A 19,146-nucleotide genomic window follows, 5' to 3' on the forward strand; every position below is an offset into this window, starting at 1 on the left:
TTTACTACGGCTTTTCTTATATTTTCATTTGTGTAGAAATTAGACTACATCTAAACATACCCAATCTCAGGTTCTAAACATACTAAACATACCCAATCTCAGGTTCTAAACATACTAATCATACCCAATCTCAGGTTCTAAACATACTAAACATACCCAATCTCAGGTACTAAACATACTAAACATACCCAATCTCAGGTTCTAAACATACTAAACATACCATCTCAGGTTCTAAACATACCCAATCTCAGGTACTAAACATACTAAACATACCCAATCTCAGGTTCTAAACATACTAAACATACCATCTCAGGTTCTAAACATACTAAACATACCCAAGTCTCAGGTTCTAAACATGCTAAACATAGCCAATCTCAGGTTCTAAACATACTAAACATACCCAATCTCAGGTACTAAACATACTAAACATACCTAATCTCAGGTTCTAAACATACTAAACATACCCGTCTCAGGTTCTAAACATACCCAGTCTCAGGTTGTAAACATACACAGTCTCCGGTTCTGATCAGGTTTGTTATGTTTGCGCTCTTGCCCTGAGTCGCCACATTGGACACTGAGCCAACTAATACATTTTTTTTTTCACTTGAAAGTCCCCTTGGACAGTCCCCTGGCCATAACTGAAATTAAACGGGTGAAAGCTCGCAATAAAATCATTTATCAGGCTCGGTTTAAAGATTTACTTTCGAAACTACTTTCCCAGTGCTCTATGGCGCCTCAGTAATGGAGACGCGGGACGCGGGTGACCAGCCAGCCAATCAGCAGCCGAGCTCGTTTTTTTTTTTTTTCCCCTGACTCCGCCTACTTCTCCTCCAGAGCGAGCGAGCCGCGGATGAGGCGCACGAGCGGCCACTCGCGCGACACTTTTCTCTCACCCAGTCACCGGATTCACACACAGCCGAGTAACGGTAACGGACTCCGGGCTCCTGTGGACCGCTAGACGGTGAGTCCTGTCGGTTTCTATTCACTTTTCCATCTCTGATAGCGGACATTTCTCTACTTTATCACTGAGGTCAAATAAAAGAGTTAGATTAAAAAAAGAAAGAAAAAAACATCTTAATAAAATATCAGTTTTGGTGATGGAGATTCGTGCGCGCGCGTGTGTGTGTGTTTGTGTGTGCGCGCGCTCGCTCGTGCGAAATGTTCAGTGGTTCAGGTGACATTTCTGTGTGGAAATTAAAGCCATAATCATATTTTTGCGACCCAAAATAAAGTGTTCGTTTAAGTTTATACGCGTTAATAACACCGTAAGTGTTCATCCAACCATGTCAGAGTGTTACTTCAGGGCTGTAAGCGTTAATAACGCCTTAATAAGTGCTTATTATCAGTTAATTAATGACTTAACCCTAACACTATTGAATTAACACTTACAATCCTTGTACTAGCTTCTAGTCTTTAATTCACTCACACAGGGTTAAAAGCAGTGATTTAATGAACAATTTTCTCCTTACAGAGTTCAAAATTACCTCAGAATTAAAGCCTTTAGATCCCTAACAGTGCAGAATTAACACTGTTAACATAGTGTTCATACAGGATTAATGAACTCTGATCATATAGAAATAGATCACCGTTTTAATGCTCCATTTTTAAAAAAAATTCAGCTCTTTAGTGTTAATGATGCTTTATATATTCTTTTTTATCACATCAAAAGTGTTAATTCAGTACTGTGAGGGCGGTGTACGAAATATATCTTTGAGATCATTGCTCAGAATGTTCCAGAACAGTGCAACACCTTTTTATAGTGAGAACAGAATGAGTTAAACGAACCCTTTCGTGTCTGACTGAACACTTTGCTGTGTTAGCAGCCGGTCCTGTATTCACTCGCATGGGGTAATTAACCAACAAACACTTATTCAAAGTGAGCGTTTATCAACAGTTTCTAGTGTTAAGAATGAATGTTTAGTGTGTTTAGAATTAACACCTATGTTAATCAAATTCACCCATACAGGCTTAAACCAGAATCAGAATCAGAATCAGGTTTATTGGCCAAGTGTGTTTACACACACAAGGAATTTGGTTCCAGCTGTTTTGTGAAAGACTATGGAATGAACTATTTAACCTTCTGTTGTGAGTGAATCAGCCTGTAGAATTGTGAATAGAGTTAATAATTATAGAATTGACGTCGTGCTCAGTGAATAGAATGAATGCTTATACGTAACAGTGTGGAACGAACACCTCATGAATAATTTGTGATTCTCGTGTTGTGTTGGGTCGAATTGAAACTAATGAATAGACTGTAAAGATTGTAGAAATAGCTCCATTTAAGATGTGAGGTTGTGTGCGAGTTTGTTTTTATTTTGGCCTGAATAGTTATGATGTCATAAATATCTTGCGTCACTCTTGAATATGTAGATGGTGTACAAGTTTTGGAGAATCTGTGACACACCTGCTTTGGTTTTGGACAAAAATCTAAAGTCAATTCAGAATGATGGCCTTTATTTTAGGTTTTTCCATGCTCTATGTGTGTGTACTGTATGTGTGTGCATTTGTTGTTTGTATTATTGAACCAACCCCTTTCTAAATAACTTTTCAAACACAGGAGCTGCTGCAAAAAAAAAATCGGCGAAATCTAGCGTTTTAAATTAAGGTTTATATCACAGATGGGGGAAAAAATAATCGATTCTTTTATGCATCACAGTTTCTCCACAAAACGGCTAAACAAAACTTCACAATCTGGCTTATAATTACTTGAAAATGTCAATGCACAGAGCATTTCTTCTAAACAATAACACTACATTAAGCCTAGAGTTACTCACAATGGATAAAATTGTTTTATTTTGTTTAAGGAAAGAATGAAAAATCGAAACGGATTCATGTGAACGACGAATGCGCTGATTAAAGACGTTAATCACAGACACTGCATGTGTGAATGAGATAGTGTTGGTGTGGAACGAGGTGACAACACAGTACAGTACAGTTAGCGATGCATAAGTTGAATTGTTAGCATAAGTTTCGGCTATCTTGATTAATTAAGCCGATGTTTGCGAGCCTAGCTAAGAATAGCTCATTTTATTTGCGCTGAGATCATCAGCTTTCTATACTTTTACTATAGGTTTTAAATATAAGTAGTTATTTATTTATTTATTTATTTATGTCTTTTCTGTTTTTCCTAAATGGAACGAGTGATAAATTTCTTTAAAAATGTATAGCAAATTAAAAATATATATCGCTATTCATTTAATAATTATCATGCAGTTATTCTGCAAAGGTTTGGAAACCTGATTGTTCAGCTACAAATCACAGGTTTATTTTATTTCTATGATATATTAACATATTTTCTGATATACGTTATAATAGTAGCGACTCGGTCACCGGGACGTTCAATGTAAACAGTTTTTGTTTGTTTTACATTCATGAAAGGAGTCTCCAGTGTCTTTATTACATTCTGAGGTAAAACTTGAACTTTTCCGACATCTTCAGAACAGAGGAGTTTATACTTTTTTACTGTAACATGAGCTTTTGAGAAAAAAGTGAGGCAAGTGAAGAAACTTCCATTTTGTGGATGTTATATGTAACTACAAATGGGAAAAAATGTGAGATGAGAATTGTACATGTTGATAAAGTGCTATGGGGTAAGAGGAGTAAAACACAGAGACATACAATAGATTAGTAGGTAATAATAAGTAGGTAATAATTAACTTCAGTAAGATAGCAGTAACTCATCACACCATTGCATCATGGATTATTTTCTTACGACAGAGATGATTTGATTCTATAGCTGATTATACCGATGTTATTTAAATGCTGTGAATTTTAGATTAGTGGTGTAACGCTGTAGGAGTTTATTCAATTCTGACGATGATCCAGGGTTCATTTGTGAATAATTATCAGTTCCCTAAATACCATGCTGGCTAAATTTATGCTAGCTGTAAGGCAACAATTCTTGAAAGTAATCGACCTCTCAAGGTCATTGATTCAGAGATACTGAGTGTGTAGAGATGCACAGATCTGAGACAGAGTGATGGTATCAGACCTTAAATTATGTCATGTGTCATGAGTCATGTTGTCAGTGAACACTGAAGGTGTTTTTAAAAAAGTACTAAAGGACATTTGCGGATATTCTTCTAATTTCCAGTGTGGTGTTTTGGCTGTAGGATTGTGCTGAAAAGGGAAAAGAGGGATCAGTGCATCCCTAGTGGTGTGTGTGCCTGTGTGTGCCTGTATGTGCGCCTGTGTGTTTGTGTGTGTGCATGTTTGTATGTATGTGTATGCCTCTGTGTGTGTGTGTGTGCGTTTGTGCCAGTGTGTGTGAGTGTGGGTGTGTATGTGTGCGACTGTGTGTGTGTGTGTGTGAGTGTGTGTGTGTCTGTATGTGTGTGCCTGTGTGTGTGTGTGTGCCTGTGTGCTTGTGAGTGTGTGTGTGTGCCTGTGTTTGTATGTGTGTGCCTGTGTGTGTGCTTGTGAGTGTGTGTATGTGTGTGCCTGTGTGTGTGTGTGTGTGTGTGTGCTTGTGAGTGTGTGTATGTATGTGTGTGTGTGTGCTTGTGAGTGTGTGTGTATGTGTGTGCCTGTGTGTGTGTGTGCTTGTGAGTGTGTGTGTATGTATGTGCCTGTGTATGTGTGTGTGTGTGCTTGTGAGTGTGTGTGTATGTGTGTGCCTGTGTGTGTGTGCTTGTGAGTGTGTGTGTATGTATGTGCCTGTGTATGTGTGTGTGTGTGTGAGTGTGTGTGTGAGTGTGTGTGTGTGTGCTTGTGTGTGTGTGTGTGTGTGTACTTGTGTGTGTGTGTGAGTGTGTGCTTGTGTGTGTGTGTTTGTGTGTGTGTGTGTGTGTGTGTGAGTGTGTGTGTGCTTGTGTGTGTGTGAGTGTGTGTGTGTGTGAGTGCTTGTGTGTGTGTGTGTGAGTGTGTGTGTGTGCTTGTGTGTGTGTGTGTGTGTGTGTGTGTGTGAGTGTGTGTGCTTGTGTGTGTGTGTGTGTGTGTGTGTGTGTGTGTGTGTGTGTGTGTGTGTGTGTGTGTGCTTGTGTGTGTGTGTGTGTGTGTGTGTGTGTGTGGCTTGATGGCGCTCATTCAGTTTAAAGAACAGAGACTGAGCTGCGTTTTATTTCTGGAACAGTGTGTGTTCAAACAAGGAAATGAAAGGGAGTGTGTGTAATTATAGCGGCAGCTTCATCTCATCGTAGCTTCAGAGAAAAGTGAACACTTACAGTAATGACCTTCTCCTGAGGCTGGAGCACTGCTTTCTACCTGAATAAATCTGTTTTCCACGAGACGACACACGTCATACAGCGAAGACGTTTACATTTTCAAGTCATTTTAATTTAATACGAGTTTGTATGCAAATTTAAACAAGATGCTAAACTGTACATCAATAAATGTCAAAAAATAATTAGAGAAACTATGATGTCATTATACATCCATTCTGCTGATTACACTGGATTATTTGCTCTAAAACTCTTTTTTTCAAGAAGAGCTGATGAGTTTTTAGAACAATATATTGTGACATAATTGAAAAGACGAAAAGAAACAAATAAAAACTTTGATGATAACAAATTTGATAAAACTTATATTCGATGTCCTGAAAATTATTTTAAAAAATTTTCATAGAATTTTCCAACAATTTTTAATTTTATTTGTTAAATAATATTTTTTAAATCTGAAAAAACATTGAAAAAGCAAAAAAAAAAAAAAAAAAAAAAGGTTGTTTTTTTTTTTAATTTTTACAATCATCAAACATCACATCCACTGCATCCAGTCTGTTAGAACTGCACGTCATTTTTTTTTTTTTTTTTTAAAACAACTTGAAAATTTATCTTGGTATCTAAAAAATGTGAGGTATTTTATCGCAAATTTTATCTTCTAGTGCGTTAAACCAGAAAAGTCTGACAACAGGAAGTGCAGAACCAGGATGTCTTCTCCCTCTGTGGGCAACATTTTTAAATTTGAAATAAGAACCTTCTTCCCTGCTAGACCGATTCCCCGACCCCGACTATATCATATTGAGAAACTTTATTTAATTAAATTTGACTCTCACATGCTGTTTTTTCTACAAAAAAAACCTTCCGCGAGGCAGAGCGTCATTACAGCAGTAATATAACTAACATAGCGTGTTTCAGTGTGATTAAAGAGGAAAAAGAAGAAAGTCTTCACTCATCCTCCTCGCTTGAAAGCACAACTGTATGCAAATGTCCTTACACTTTTGTGTGCTAATTAGATCAGCGGTCGGCGTCACCTGACACGACAATGGCCTCCGAGATAGAAATGGCCGCCCGAGATGGAGCCTGATAGCACCTATTAACCAACACCTGTAATTAATTTCACCCCACAGTGATTTATCAAGCCCTGACTCCACTAAAGGAGCTTTTTCCCTTCTTTGCCATGTCAGGAGGGGAACCTAGAGAACTTTTAGACTTCAAGTCCATACTCTACGCTAGTTATTTTCCCGATTAGTGTCCAGCACAGGTCAGAAAAGCACAAAGGCACCGAGTGGAGAAGGATGATGAATGGGCTGATACTGAGACGTGTAAACAATCACTCTCTGTATACCATTTGTTGCTCTTCCTCCTGCCTCTTATCATCACAAATGCTCCAAAATCTCGTCACACTTCCCTCGGCCCAATCCGCCGCAGGGGGTCATGGAGAGCAGCGCTTTTTTTGGACAATGTTTGCACTTCTGAGATAAAGTTTGTCTCATTCAGAAGGTTTTTCTTTTTCGTGCTTGAACCCCAGGACCGAATCATAACAACAGTTAGACAAGAGTCTCTCACCATAGAGCTGCTGTTACACGTTCAGGCGTTGAATCATTTCCTCTAATAGCAACAGAAAGTGTTTTATTCCTCTTACACCACAACATTTATTAACCAGTGACACACTACTCTTATCCTCTTATCCTAGTCTTATCCTTTTCTTCATGTTTTAAGTGGATTTATTTATTTTAAAGCTTCTCTTTTATCCATTTCTCTATTCCTCTCTCTCTCTCTCTCTCTCTCTCTCTCTCTCTCTCTCTCTCTCTCTCTCTCTCTCTCTCTCTCTCTCCCTTTTGTTCTAGAAACGAATGCTACTAGCTTTTTAGTATAAGTTTTAGTTCTGATTGTTACAAGGGACTCCTTCCTTAAAATGTTAGATAATATACATCTCCGTCAGCATAGCCACGATTACAGACAAATTTTTTTTTCCTTCATTTTTTTTTTTTTTTTTTTTTTTTAAAGAGAATGAATCAAACCCTTCTGACCAAATCCAGAAGCTGGATCCGGGGTTATTAGTTAGTCGCTGCACACTCCGACTACCGAGCACAAAAATGTATAGAGTTCCAGTGCCAATTATTCTGGCATTTATAACGCACCATCTGGGTATTAATAGCGCTCTAATCCTCGATTAATTTCCCAAGCAGGAAGATTTGGACGAAAGAATCACGGCGTTGTTCACACCCCAACATGTGCTCAGGAACAACCGCCGCTCCGTTGACCCCTGAGTTGGAGGTCACAGCACCAACACTGTAGATCCGGAGGTCATCGCAGCGGCAGAATAAATCAGATTAATGCAGACGGAAAACACAGACGACTTTCTGTCATGTCAAGACGTCTCTGTCATCATCAGTATTCCGTGTGCGCGTGCTTCAGAAGTCAAGAGGAAAAAAAAATAGCAGCCTGTTTTTTATTTATTCCCCTGCACAGATGCTGAACGACAGAAATATTCATTGTGCGTTCGGAATTCCACTTTACGTCTGTTTTTCTTTTTTCATCATCGGCGCCATTTCCGCCCCCCGACTCGCCGCCTCGTCATCTCGCTCGCCGGTCTGACGTGAGCCGTACAGAGCGCGTCCGAGTACTGCAGGAAGCAAGAACCCGAGTCAGATTCATTACAAAACTTATAACAAATTGTCTTCCCATCAGATAAATGACACCATTTACCATCTTAAAAAGGGAAGGAATCCTGGAGGAGCGCTTTAACATCCTGCATCCTGACAGATTATCTCCCTTCTGATTGGTCAGGGGCTGCTGATTCATTCTATCTGTTCACTTTGTTTAAACGTGTGCGATTGTCGATATGGTGATGGAAGGAGTCTCCAGAGCCAGGCAACAGCTTCTCAGTAACATAGCAAAAGAACTAGGGGTTAATACAGCTGTAATAACGTAGTCTAAACAGGAAAGAACTAAACATCTCACATCTTAAACGTAACTATAAATGGATAAAAAAGAATGACGTGTTTATTAATAAAATAAATTCTAATTGTGGGTAAAATCGCTGTAGTTTGAGAAATAAAACACTTCTCATGCTGTTATTGGAACATAACGGTAGCCGCAATACGGCAGCGTTTCACGTAGTAACGGCCCGCCTTCATGAAGCAGCTAGAGTCAAGTTCATAAAGTGCAGTGCATCCTGGGAGGCAGCTTGAGCCTGTCATTTCTAAGATTGAAGAGGGTGGCTTGTGGAATTGACTTTCCCCTCAGTGGATGGTGTAATTTGTAGTAAAAAGGTCTTGAGTGTGTGTGTGTGTGTGTGTGTGTGTGTGTGTGTGTGTGTGTGTGTGTGTGTGTGTGTGTGTGTGTGTGTGTGTGTGTGTGTGTGTGTGTGTGTGTGTGTGTGTGTCTGAGCTGATGCAATCTGCCTCAGAAGCTTCAGGTTAAAACGGAGTGCTTGATTCACCTGGACGTTATCCATTCACTCAAACCTGCTCACTCTCAGCCAGAGAGAGAGAGAGAGAGAGAGAGAGCGAGAGAGAGAGAGAGATAGGGTCCAGGGTCATTGGATTATGTCTTGTCATTTGATGATAGACATTGTATACATAGCAGCAATAAAAAGATCATACATCATCCGTAGCCACTAGTCACTAGCATTTAGCTAGCATCCAGCTAGTGACATTCAGTCAAGTTTTTTTTTACAGTAAATGTTTTTGAAATGTAGCATAGTGTTAGCTGTAACTGTTAAAGTCAGACACATTAATGTTTCGAACGGAGAAAAGGAAACACGTATTATTAGTGGAGATAAGAAAAGAACACACGTGTACAATGGTAAGGCCGTAAGATGTCTGATGTTGGTCTAGACCCCAGGACTCAGAGATCAGTCATTGCGACGAACGAATCCTGTCGTCAGTTGTCCCCAGAGCTACGACGCTGTTATTAGCTCACAGCTATTGTTTGATATTTGATATTTAACTGCACATAAGCAGAACTCTGGAGCTTCCTGTAATCGTCAGCAGAGCGACTCTCTGTGTTTAGAATTCACTAGAACAGTGTTAAACTCCGCTTGTCAAAATGGCCGTTTGTGTGGATTTTTTTCCCAGCACGACCTTTTCCCATTTCCCGATCTCGCTTCCCACATTCAGCGCAAGCCGATAATGGCCTGACGCCATTAGCTCGGGTCGTCCCTCTGTTGTCTTTCGCCATTTCAATTGATTATTCTCAAGTCGGTCCAAAGCGAGAGTGGATCATTAGCGTGCGCTACAAATTACCGACTAGCTAAGCTTGCCAAGTGTGTTTCACAACACTGACACATTGCTCTATGTGTGTTTGTGTATGTGTGTGTGTGTGTGTGTGTGTGTGTGTCAAGGCTGAAATAGGCCAAATAAAAGTACAGCCACAAAGCAGAAAGCAGCTGATCCCAGTACGCTCCTTTCCTCACGCTGAAGCCGAGCGCTGAGCCAATCGAGACTAGCTCCTGTTCCGTTAGAGCAGCGAGACGAGCGAGCGCTAATAACCTGACAACTCTGGGGCCGCAGAGTTCAGAGAAAAGAATACGTGCTGAAATCTGTCTAATCAGGATCCTTTAACCTTTATTCTCTGCTCTCCTCCAACGACCTCCACAACATTTTCATTCCATCACTGTCCCAGACGCCGCCACGGGCTTTCGCCTTTTTCATTTATTTGTCACACCGCAGCTTTAAGGGTTTTCACTTCTATTTCTGTGCTTAATGTCAATAAATGCCATTATCGATTAATTTTTATAATACGTTTTTATTTTCAAGCCTTTTTTTCCGTCCCTGTCGTGCAGCACAGGAGCAGAATCGAAATGTCAGGCGATGTTGCGATTGCAATCAAGACGACATAAAGCAGCAACCTTTTAAAATGAACGTTTTCTTAAAAAGTTTAGGGCTATATAAAAAAGGTCTTCCTCAATGCAGAGCTGACCAATCAACAGAGACCTCGTCATGGCAGAGAAGGAAAATTTGTTCTGAATATTAAGTTAAAGCCACAATTTATGAAAAAACACTACAACGTTGTATAACCGGAACTGTTGTTGATCGTGGGCGTGGCCTGTCGAGCATTCTGTTTTTTTTGTAGCCGTGATGTAGCTTGTACATAGAATTTCTACACACCAATGTAGTACAAAGCGTGTCGGTTCGGTTTACACGTCACTTCACGCTAGCTTTGTTTTCTCATTAGATTAGCGAATCAAGCTAGCTGTACTAGCTAAACACTCACCAGAGTCACCAGCGTTCTCCACTGCTTCCTTACAAACATCTCTGTAGACAGAAGGAGAAGTGAGAAAATATTTTAGACATGACTTGTCGTGAAGGATGCATGTCGTGGACGGTTGTAATAATATCGTCCCCACAGCACACTCTGAAGCCTGGATCTTTTCTCACGCAAGTAAATCATTTATTAAAAAAAGTTGTGAGAGTACAGCTGAGTTAACAGTGTCGTCAGTCTGCCAAAGGTCTCGCGGGAAAGACGTGCGATAAATATTGACGACAAGCTTGAAAAAGTTCCCCTCGACTCGGACTGTGAGCAACGACTTTATTAGCAGAGCACGCTCCTGATTCGCGTATTTGTCAATGAGGTGGAAGTGACAAGCTAAGCCCACACACACACACATACACACACACACACAGAGGCTCATTAGCATTGCAATAGAAGACGGCATTCCAATAGTCGGTTACAATGGCAAGGGGAAGCCAGTGACCCGAGAGCTCCCGCTGAGTTCTTCACACAGCTTCCATTCTCACGCCGAGCGCTCCTCCCCTCCGCTCACTCAGGGAACCGCAAACAAACACAAAGGCAACACACATACTGTAAACACAAACACACACAGGTTAACAGGTTTGTATTTGAACACACAAACAACAGAGAAATGCAGCAGAGGTTCATTCACAAGCGAGGGTTTTGTCCAGCAGGTCTGTAAACATGATAAAAAGCCGCTGCGCATTTGGACCTCTGCAGATCTCCAGAACAAGTAACAGAGTCATTGACTCACAGACCACATTATGGCCTCTCGCCTTACGTAATTAAGAGGTCCCATCTGGTCAGACCGAAGCTCCCTGACACTAATTGTGTTGGTGCACATGGTCATCCCATCGGGAAATAAAAAAAAAAGCCCTCGAACATTTAAATCCATTATCTGTTCCTGTGGAGAATAAAGTGCACATGTTGCAATGCAGAGGAGATTAGGAGGATCTGCAGGGGGCTAGGAAGCAGGATTACGCCTCTGAGGAAGTTTTCACCCTCTCACTCTAAGCACCGTCACATGCTTCAAGCTTCTTAACATTGCTCTGTGTTGCAACAACAAAAAGACTTTAAGACTCATGTTTGTAAGACAAGAGTTTAACGGTGGAAGACGGCGGGAGGAAATTCGCTAGGCCTCCGCTTCGTGTTTGTCAAGGAAACAGATGTTTTATGGAGACTCACCGTTTTAAGTTCCAAGAGTCTTCTAGATTTCACAGGCTGTTCATTCCGCTACCTTCAATCAACATATGGTTTATTAAACTCTTGTAAATATCAACAAATAAAACACCATTTTCTCCTGTTTCATCATTAGTTTATTAGTTCATTCAGCAACTCAGGCTAGTTTCCATCACGTTTTTAGAGAATCTTTGTGCAATCATGGTGATTGTGTCATGAAAGGTTAACACCATCTAGCAGAGCTCTCGCACGCGACTGCCAGTGGGAACACTGTTACACGATGTCATCGTCACTCTACCTTTGCAGACCTTGTTTCTGTCCTTTGTGGTCTTTACTCTTCCACCCGAGCTCACGTTGATGTTTATCCACCCAAGAATTCATCTTCCAGTCTACCATCCAGCCAATCATGATCTTTTTCAGGGCTGTAACCGGACACGCTTGTAGATAAGTATAAATAGCCGAGGAAAAACAGACAGAAAAAAATTACGACCAAGATGAGCAGATCAATCATCATTCTCCTGGAGCAGTGATAGCATAGCATCGTAAAAAACCCAAGCAGTCTAGACAGCCCCTTCAGCCTCCTCACTACACACTACCACCCCTCCACCCAAAACAGACGACGGACTGGTCGATGAGAATCGATTGCCCGCTGCACCCCCGGGGGAGTGACACGGACTGGCTGCTTGGGTTCACTAGTCCACCGAATGGAAACAGGATCAGCTCTGATGTGTTCGAGTGTGCCACCCACACTCAATTTCCCTCCACCTGATCTTTGCTTCGGTCTTTGCTTCTCGCCGTCAGAGGGCCACAACCCGACATGGCATGTGTCTCCTTGCATTTCACACAAACAGGACAAGGCGACAATTTGCTCTTTTTCTCGCATTGATCTCCTAATTGAGCATCAATGAGTCAAGATAATTAAACATTTATTTAGGTACAGCTGCCCTATTTTACAGCCCAGCGAAGGCTGGACACTTCCAGCTACCTTCTTCATCATATAGGAGAAGTGGGAGACAGTGTGTGTGTGTGTGTGTGTGTGTGTGTGTGTGTGTTTGGCGGACTGTGCTGCAGCAGGACTTGTTATCTGTCACTGCCCGTGGCTGACATTCTTCTTCTCTTGCTCCTAATTGCCCCTGCGGGACTCATCAGGAGGGCTGCGACTGTCCGCTGTGTGCCAGAGCTAGCAGCAACGGCTATGCTTAGAGCCCCCGCCTCACTCACACACACACATGCACACACACACACACACACACCACATCCCACCAGCTCACTGCATCCTCCACAGGTGTTGTCGATTCTAACACACTTCCCCGTCCCCTCCGCCTGTCAGTTGTTACCTTGCCTCTCTCTGCCTCTCCCAAGAGACTCAGAAGGGGACCGTGTCTTTGAGGAGGAATAAAAACAAGAAAAATAAGAGAAAAAACCCAGCAATGGCTGATAGCTCAAGGTCAGACGTAATGCTAAGCAGTCTGCAAACAAAAGTGTTCGGTTGGTACGATACGCAGTATTCCGCGATTGCTAATTAGGCCACAAATATAATCATGAAGCGCAAACTACAGAAGCAGCAAAATAAAAAAAAAATCCTGTATAAATGCTAATCCAGTGCTAATGTCAAACTTGTATATGTCAAACGTCTGAGAAGAGAAGCAGCGCAGCATATTCGCAAGTGTACGAGCAGTAGAGATGACGGACAGCATGAAGTCCAGGTGTCACGTCGAGTTTTATGGAGCGTGTGTTCATGTTTATGGACAGCAGGGGAGCTTCTATGCTCCTCTACCCACGTCTTTCTCTCTCTCTCGCTCTCTCTCTTGCAGCAGGCGGACATTTCTTCGCTTCCAGTCCAGCCGAGCATCAGGGGATTTGCCAGGTCACAGGGCTGTGCCAAACGGCTCCCTGAGTTCGGGCCTCTGTAACTTACATAAACTACAACTGTACAAGCGTGTCTTTCTCCTTTGTCTTTCTTTGTTATGGCCACACACACCGAACCACACACGCATTGAGTCTGACAGCAAATCAATACGGACCGGCATCTATTGTTAGCTTGTTCAATTAAAGTCAGTCATAACGGAATGAAAAGCAGAATAAAAAGCCAAAAAGCAGCGTGTGTGTGTGTGTGTGTGTTCACGTATCAGCGTACTATACAGAACAAATCCAGCAAACGACCCACTTTTATCTGAATCGCTGGCCCTTTAACTGTCGCTCTGTCTACCGTCGACCTTCTATCGTTTCACACCGATGGATGAACGTGTGCAAATGTCAGCGGCTCTATTGTAAATCAAAACCTCAGAGACGCCTAAATGCACTTCACGCCGAGAATGCCTGTCTCACCTCCTGTCCCCAATCACATTTGCAATCTGCTCTATAAAGCATGAAAATAAAAGAGAGAGAAAAAATCCACCTTAAAGATCGATTTGACGTAGAACCAGGAATTACGACGCGATAGCCAAACGCTTTCTTCTCTGACCTCCGAGCGGTCAGCGCAGTGAGGCCGTGTTAATTTTTCTCCTCCCTGCCGATCAAGCCTTCCCACACATCACCACTAAACACTCCTCTGTCTGGCCAAATGAGGGTTTTTTTTAGTTCTACCGTAACTCGATTGCTGCATAAGTGTTTTGGTCTTTAAATCGAGGCATTTAGAGCGGACTTCTATTGATTAATTGATAATAGATTCGCGAGAGCCATTTACTTGTTTTGTAGTACTTCCCAAGTCAGAGGCTAATGGTGGTCTGTAGGGAGGAAGCGAGCTTGTGTGAGTTTTATCATTCCTGCGCTAAACTGATTCCTGCAGAACTCAGCCTCCGCTTTCCGCTTCACGCTCTCTAAACCGCGGGACACCAATTATATAGATATCAGTGGCAGATCTGCTCGGGCGGCCTGCGGCACCGCACGGCCTTCATACGCTTCTGAGCGCTGCCTTCTAATTAAGGGACAGTTGTAATGTTGATATGGGGCTCGGGTCAGCTCTAATGAGAATCTTAGATACTTCCTTCTCCAAATTAATTGGTCGCATTATTTTTTTTTTATTATTTTTTTTTATAGGTGACCCTGCGTCTTAGAGCCAGCACACAGGACTATGAGGGTGGCACCAATCTCCAGTCTACAGAGCTTGAACCTGGGCAGATAGGACCAAAGAAGCCAGCATGAGGACTTTGATGCCCTTCCTGTTATGGGCGTTTGCAACCCACAGTGCAGATGCCATGACGCTTTCTAGAGGAAAGGAAGCATCTCGGCAAGAGAGGAACACCGAGAATCTGAAGCGCTCCAAGCGAGGATGGATGTGGAAGCAGTTCTTCCTGCAGGAGGAGTACACCGGCACAGACTATCAGTACATCGGCAAGGTAGGGACACATCCTTACTCCAGTTACACGCTCAAGCTAGCTTTAAAGTTTGCGCTCCAATTCATTTGAATACTAACGAGCCCGTAATGCCAAAAGCAGTAATTATACCCTGCTCGAATTCTGTCCTATTAAGGTTCTCCTCATGTGTTCGAACCTCTTTTTGATATTTATCTTGATTTTTACAGTCCCACAGCTTTGGATCTACATATTATAAGCTCTCAAAACACACTGAATATTTTCCTCTTGTTTATACACGCTTGCTAGTGAAGCGCCATTAGAACAGCATTAATACCTCCCACCAAATAATATAGGATGTAGAAAGTCCCGGAAGCCATGCTAACCAAAACAACCATTATATTAGGTTCTGCAGCTTGCTCCAGGGTTCTGCGTTCTGCATCAGTTCAGATGGAAGCCTGAGTCTAAAGCTGTGTGATGTAATTCCATGATATGACTTTTGGGTATCTTTAAAGCTAGCTAGCTTTGCTAGTTGCTAATGTACACGTATCTCACAGACATGCTAATCTATATTTATCTATGTTAATCCAAAAAAAGACAGTCCTGGTGCTGCTAGACTGCGGATCTGGCAGGACCCCGACCAGGATACAAGTACTTCCTTATCATTTTCTTTAATTATGACTTATATCTTTAAAAAACAGGAGATCTGTACATGATGCAGAAATATTTCAGAGATGCATCTAAAAAGTTTTCTTGTTTTCTCAACCCTAAAAAATACATGCATATACTGTATATGTATGTATATATTTTTTTTTCCTCACATTAAAGAACTTGTTGCAGACACAGCATGCTGTAAAGCTCCAGGATATCAGTACCTTGTTTTATTGTTTTTATCTTTCCGAGTCAACGCATGGTGTTGTGTGCAAGCATTCTCACTTCTATACAGGAGATGATTCGTGCAAAAGCAGGAAAGTCTTTGGATAGGAACCGGGGGGAAAAAACTCAAGATACAGCCGAGAGGAAAAGTTTCATCATCTCTCTTAATCCTCTACCTCTCAGCTGCGGTCTTTTAATAACCAGCGCCGGAGAAGATGAAATGCGTGGGCTAGGTGATGGTGGTGCTTCTCCAGCTCGGCTCTTGCCAGGTCGAAGATGAGGAGCAGAACGAAAGCTCAGGCCTTTAGCGCTGCCCACCATCACAAGATCAAAGATTAGAATATACAGTACGGTAAAAAGCAAAAAGCCTCAGCGCATCAACCCTCGGCGAAGGGTCACAACGCAACAGGCTGTTGATGTCGGGTTGCTGAAGGCGAAGAATTTACACCACCTCCATATCTGGCAGGAGGAGAATGTAAAAGAGTCCTGAGAGGATTTCCGGGCGGGGTTACAGAGTTACACACTCATGAGCGTCGCATTCTGACATTAAAAAGATTCCTTTTAGGCTCCCAGAACGTTTCCGTCTGCAGAGGTTCATAGCGGAGGATGAATTCCCAATAAAAAGTCTCAGATGCTTGTGTAAGGCACTGAAGAGTCATTGTGCTTTTTTTAACACGGCCTGAAGGAAATGTTCTGCTTTTTTTTTTCACATGCAAAGAACAGGTGTGGTTTCATTTAATTATATCTCCAAAACAATGATTCACTCCAGCCCACTCAGACGTGTGAATGTAACCCTCTTTTCCTTCATCAGAAGCTGGTTTTCTCTTTTAAACCAATTCAGATCCACAGATCCACTCCTTTAGCATTAAAAAGTAACAAAACGTTTCTGACTCAAAGCGAATCGGTGACTGGAATTGCGAGACACGTTTCAAACCCGGGATGTGAAGGATGGCAGGATAAAGACGTTTGAATTTTGGCTTATGAAACGAAGAGAAAAAAAAGGGCTGTGCCTCATAGAGACAGCAGGTGTGACTGGCTCTCGTTCTAATGAATATGTATTCACCTTGATTGCACATTTGATGTTTCTTACTTTCATGTGATAAGCAATCAGATCTCAATTTCACAAGAGCTCATCTGCACATATTGGCTCGACAGTACCTGGAGAGAGAGAGTTAGAGAGAGAGAGTTCCTTTTCAGTTTATTGTTCTTTTCCAGTAAAGAATAGAGTGAAATGTGACATTTAGGGAGCGTTACAAGCTAAAAGACAGATCTAGAGGTGGCTGATTTACATCTTGAATAATCTCCTGTCCACAGCTTCACTCTGATATGGATCGAGGCGATGGCACGGTGATGTACGTCCTGACGGGCGAAGGTGCCGGGACCATCTTCGTGATAGACGCTAACTCGGGCGATCTGCACGCCACACGCAGCCTGGACCGAGAAGAGAAGCCGTCCTACACTCTCCGAGCTCAAGCCGTCAGCAAGAAGAACGGCCAGCCCTTAGAACCCGAGACCGAGTTCATCGTCAAACTCCATGACATCAACGACAACGAGCCCAAGTTTGAGAAGGAGGTTTACACAGCTAGCGTCCCCGAGAGGTCACACATCGGTACACTCAAGATTTACAGACCATTCTTTAAATCTGGGGTCCAGAGTAACTAGAAGTAAAAATGCTGTAACAGATCAGAACAATCAGCTTCTCTAGTCTATACAGTGTCACACCTTATCCAATCACACGCATTTATGTAAATTAACTCACCATGCTTATGCAAATTAGACAGTTAGTGACCTAAGAGAGCTAAACTGCTATTCTGCATCAAAATGAAAATAAAATAAACTAGTTTAGTTATGTTAGTCAGAGAATTTTATGCAACTGAATCCACCGTTTAGTAAAACACCCCAGGTTTAAATGATTATTCCAACTTTTATTGTGAAACTTAAATATTGTTTTAAATCTTGATCTGTGTTTTTTTTTGTTTGTTTGTTTGTTTTAAGGAACTTCGGTTATTCAGGTGATGGCCCACGACGCCGACGACGAGATGTTCGGCATGAGCGCAAAACTGGTCTACAGCATCAGCCAGGGTCACCCGTACTTCTCCGTCGAGTCAAACACAGGTCAGACGGTCCATCCAGGGTGGTGTGTTTTTATCTGACAGTGAGAGAGAGAGAAAGAGGAGAGAGAGATACAATAGACTGCACAGAAAAAAGAGAATCAAATAAACATAAAAAAGCCAGAGCTAGAGAGTACTTCAGTAATGTGAAAGGTTTGCATTACAGCCCTCCCACTCGAGCACTTTAGTCAAACAAACTCAAAGCAGTTTAATCATTTTAATGTGCAGCCTGGACCGTCTCCAGCCGAGGTCTTTGTTTAAACAGAAACACAAAAAGCTCATGCAGCAGATTAGCGTCCAGCTTAACAGCGATACGGGCAAGCCCAGATGTGACACGGACGACGGTACGCGTGTAAGGGAGATATATCCATCAGTACCCAAGGTTAATCATGCCGTTCCGAAAGAGAGACAAAAACACACACAGCCGATCCTGGACTCGGATTTGGAGCATGGCTTTTTTAGATCAGATGGAACAGATGAACCACTCCGACGGCCATCTGTGACGGTTTTATGACCATTTGCAGTTGACACGTTCTTTGTTTTCTAGCGTTTTCTTCGAGCCGTGGTGTCACTTTCAAACTCTTTCTGGTAACTGAACAATATTACACTTATATCAGTGTGTAAAAAAAAAAAAGCTGTTTGGTAGATTAACAGCTAGAGGTATAAACTTCAGGCTTCTGCAGGATCTGATGTGATTTCACTTCTCACAGCAACAAGTCAGTAACATTGTGTCTGTGATAATACGCTACGACGTTTCAGGCTACCATCCAATTTGTAATGGATATCACTCTGTCTGTGATGATAACACGGTATCCATGACGATATGATAGGATATTTGATGATACCACCGTGTCCATGACGATACTATACAATATTTATCAATTCCACTGTATCCTTGCTGATATGATACAATATTGATCAATATCCAGTATCCATGACGATTAGATTCAGAATTTGACGATACCTCCATATCCATGACGATACGATTCAAAGTTTGACAATTCCACCGTATCTGTTAAATACGATTCATCGTTAGAACTGGATGATGATATTATGCAATCTTTAAAGATACCACCGTACCCATGATGATATGATACAGTATTTGACGGTAACACTTTAATCTGTGACGATACGATAAGATTGGGTATTTGATAAAAGCTCTGAATCCGGTAGCTGAGGTTACCGCCTTGAGTTTATCACTTTCTAGTGCTAGTCCAGATTCCCGTTCCGTCGTCACACACAGTCTCTGCCTGGCAACTCTGCAGAAAGCTAGAAAGCGACGCCGTGCCACAC

The 19,146-nt window shown here is 42.0% G+C and overlaps 1 protein-coding gene across 1 annotated transcript in view; it reads left to right on the forward strand.

Annotated features, from left to right (window-relative positions):
• Nucleotides 1-832: 832 nt before the first annotated feature.
• The window catches only part of cdh6 (cadherin 6), a 28,042-nt gene continuing 9,728 nt past the window's right edge, over nt 833-19,146 (forward strand). The window contains exons 1-4 of the mRNA XM_060873511.1: nt 833-961; nt 14,613-14,911; nt 17,057-17,351; nt 17,738-17,857. Of these exons, the coding sequence (XP_060729494.1) occupies nt 14,714-14,911; nt 17,057-17,351; nt 17,738-17,857 (613 nt within the window). The 5' untranslated portion in view covers nt 833-961; nt 14,613-14,713. The remainder of the gene's footprint in view (nt 962-14,612; nt 14,912-17,056; nt 17,352-17,737; nt 17,858-19,146) is intronic.

Source organism: Tachysurus vachellii, chromosome 1 (genome assembly GCF_030014155.1).
Source record: "Tachysurus vachellii isolate PV-2020 chromosome 1, HZAU_Pvac_v1, whole genome shotgun sequence".
NCBI lineage: Eukaryota > Metazoa > Chordata > Actinopteri > Siluriformes > Bagridae > Tachysurus > Tachysurus vachellii.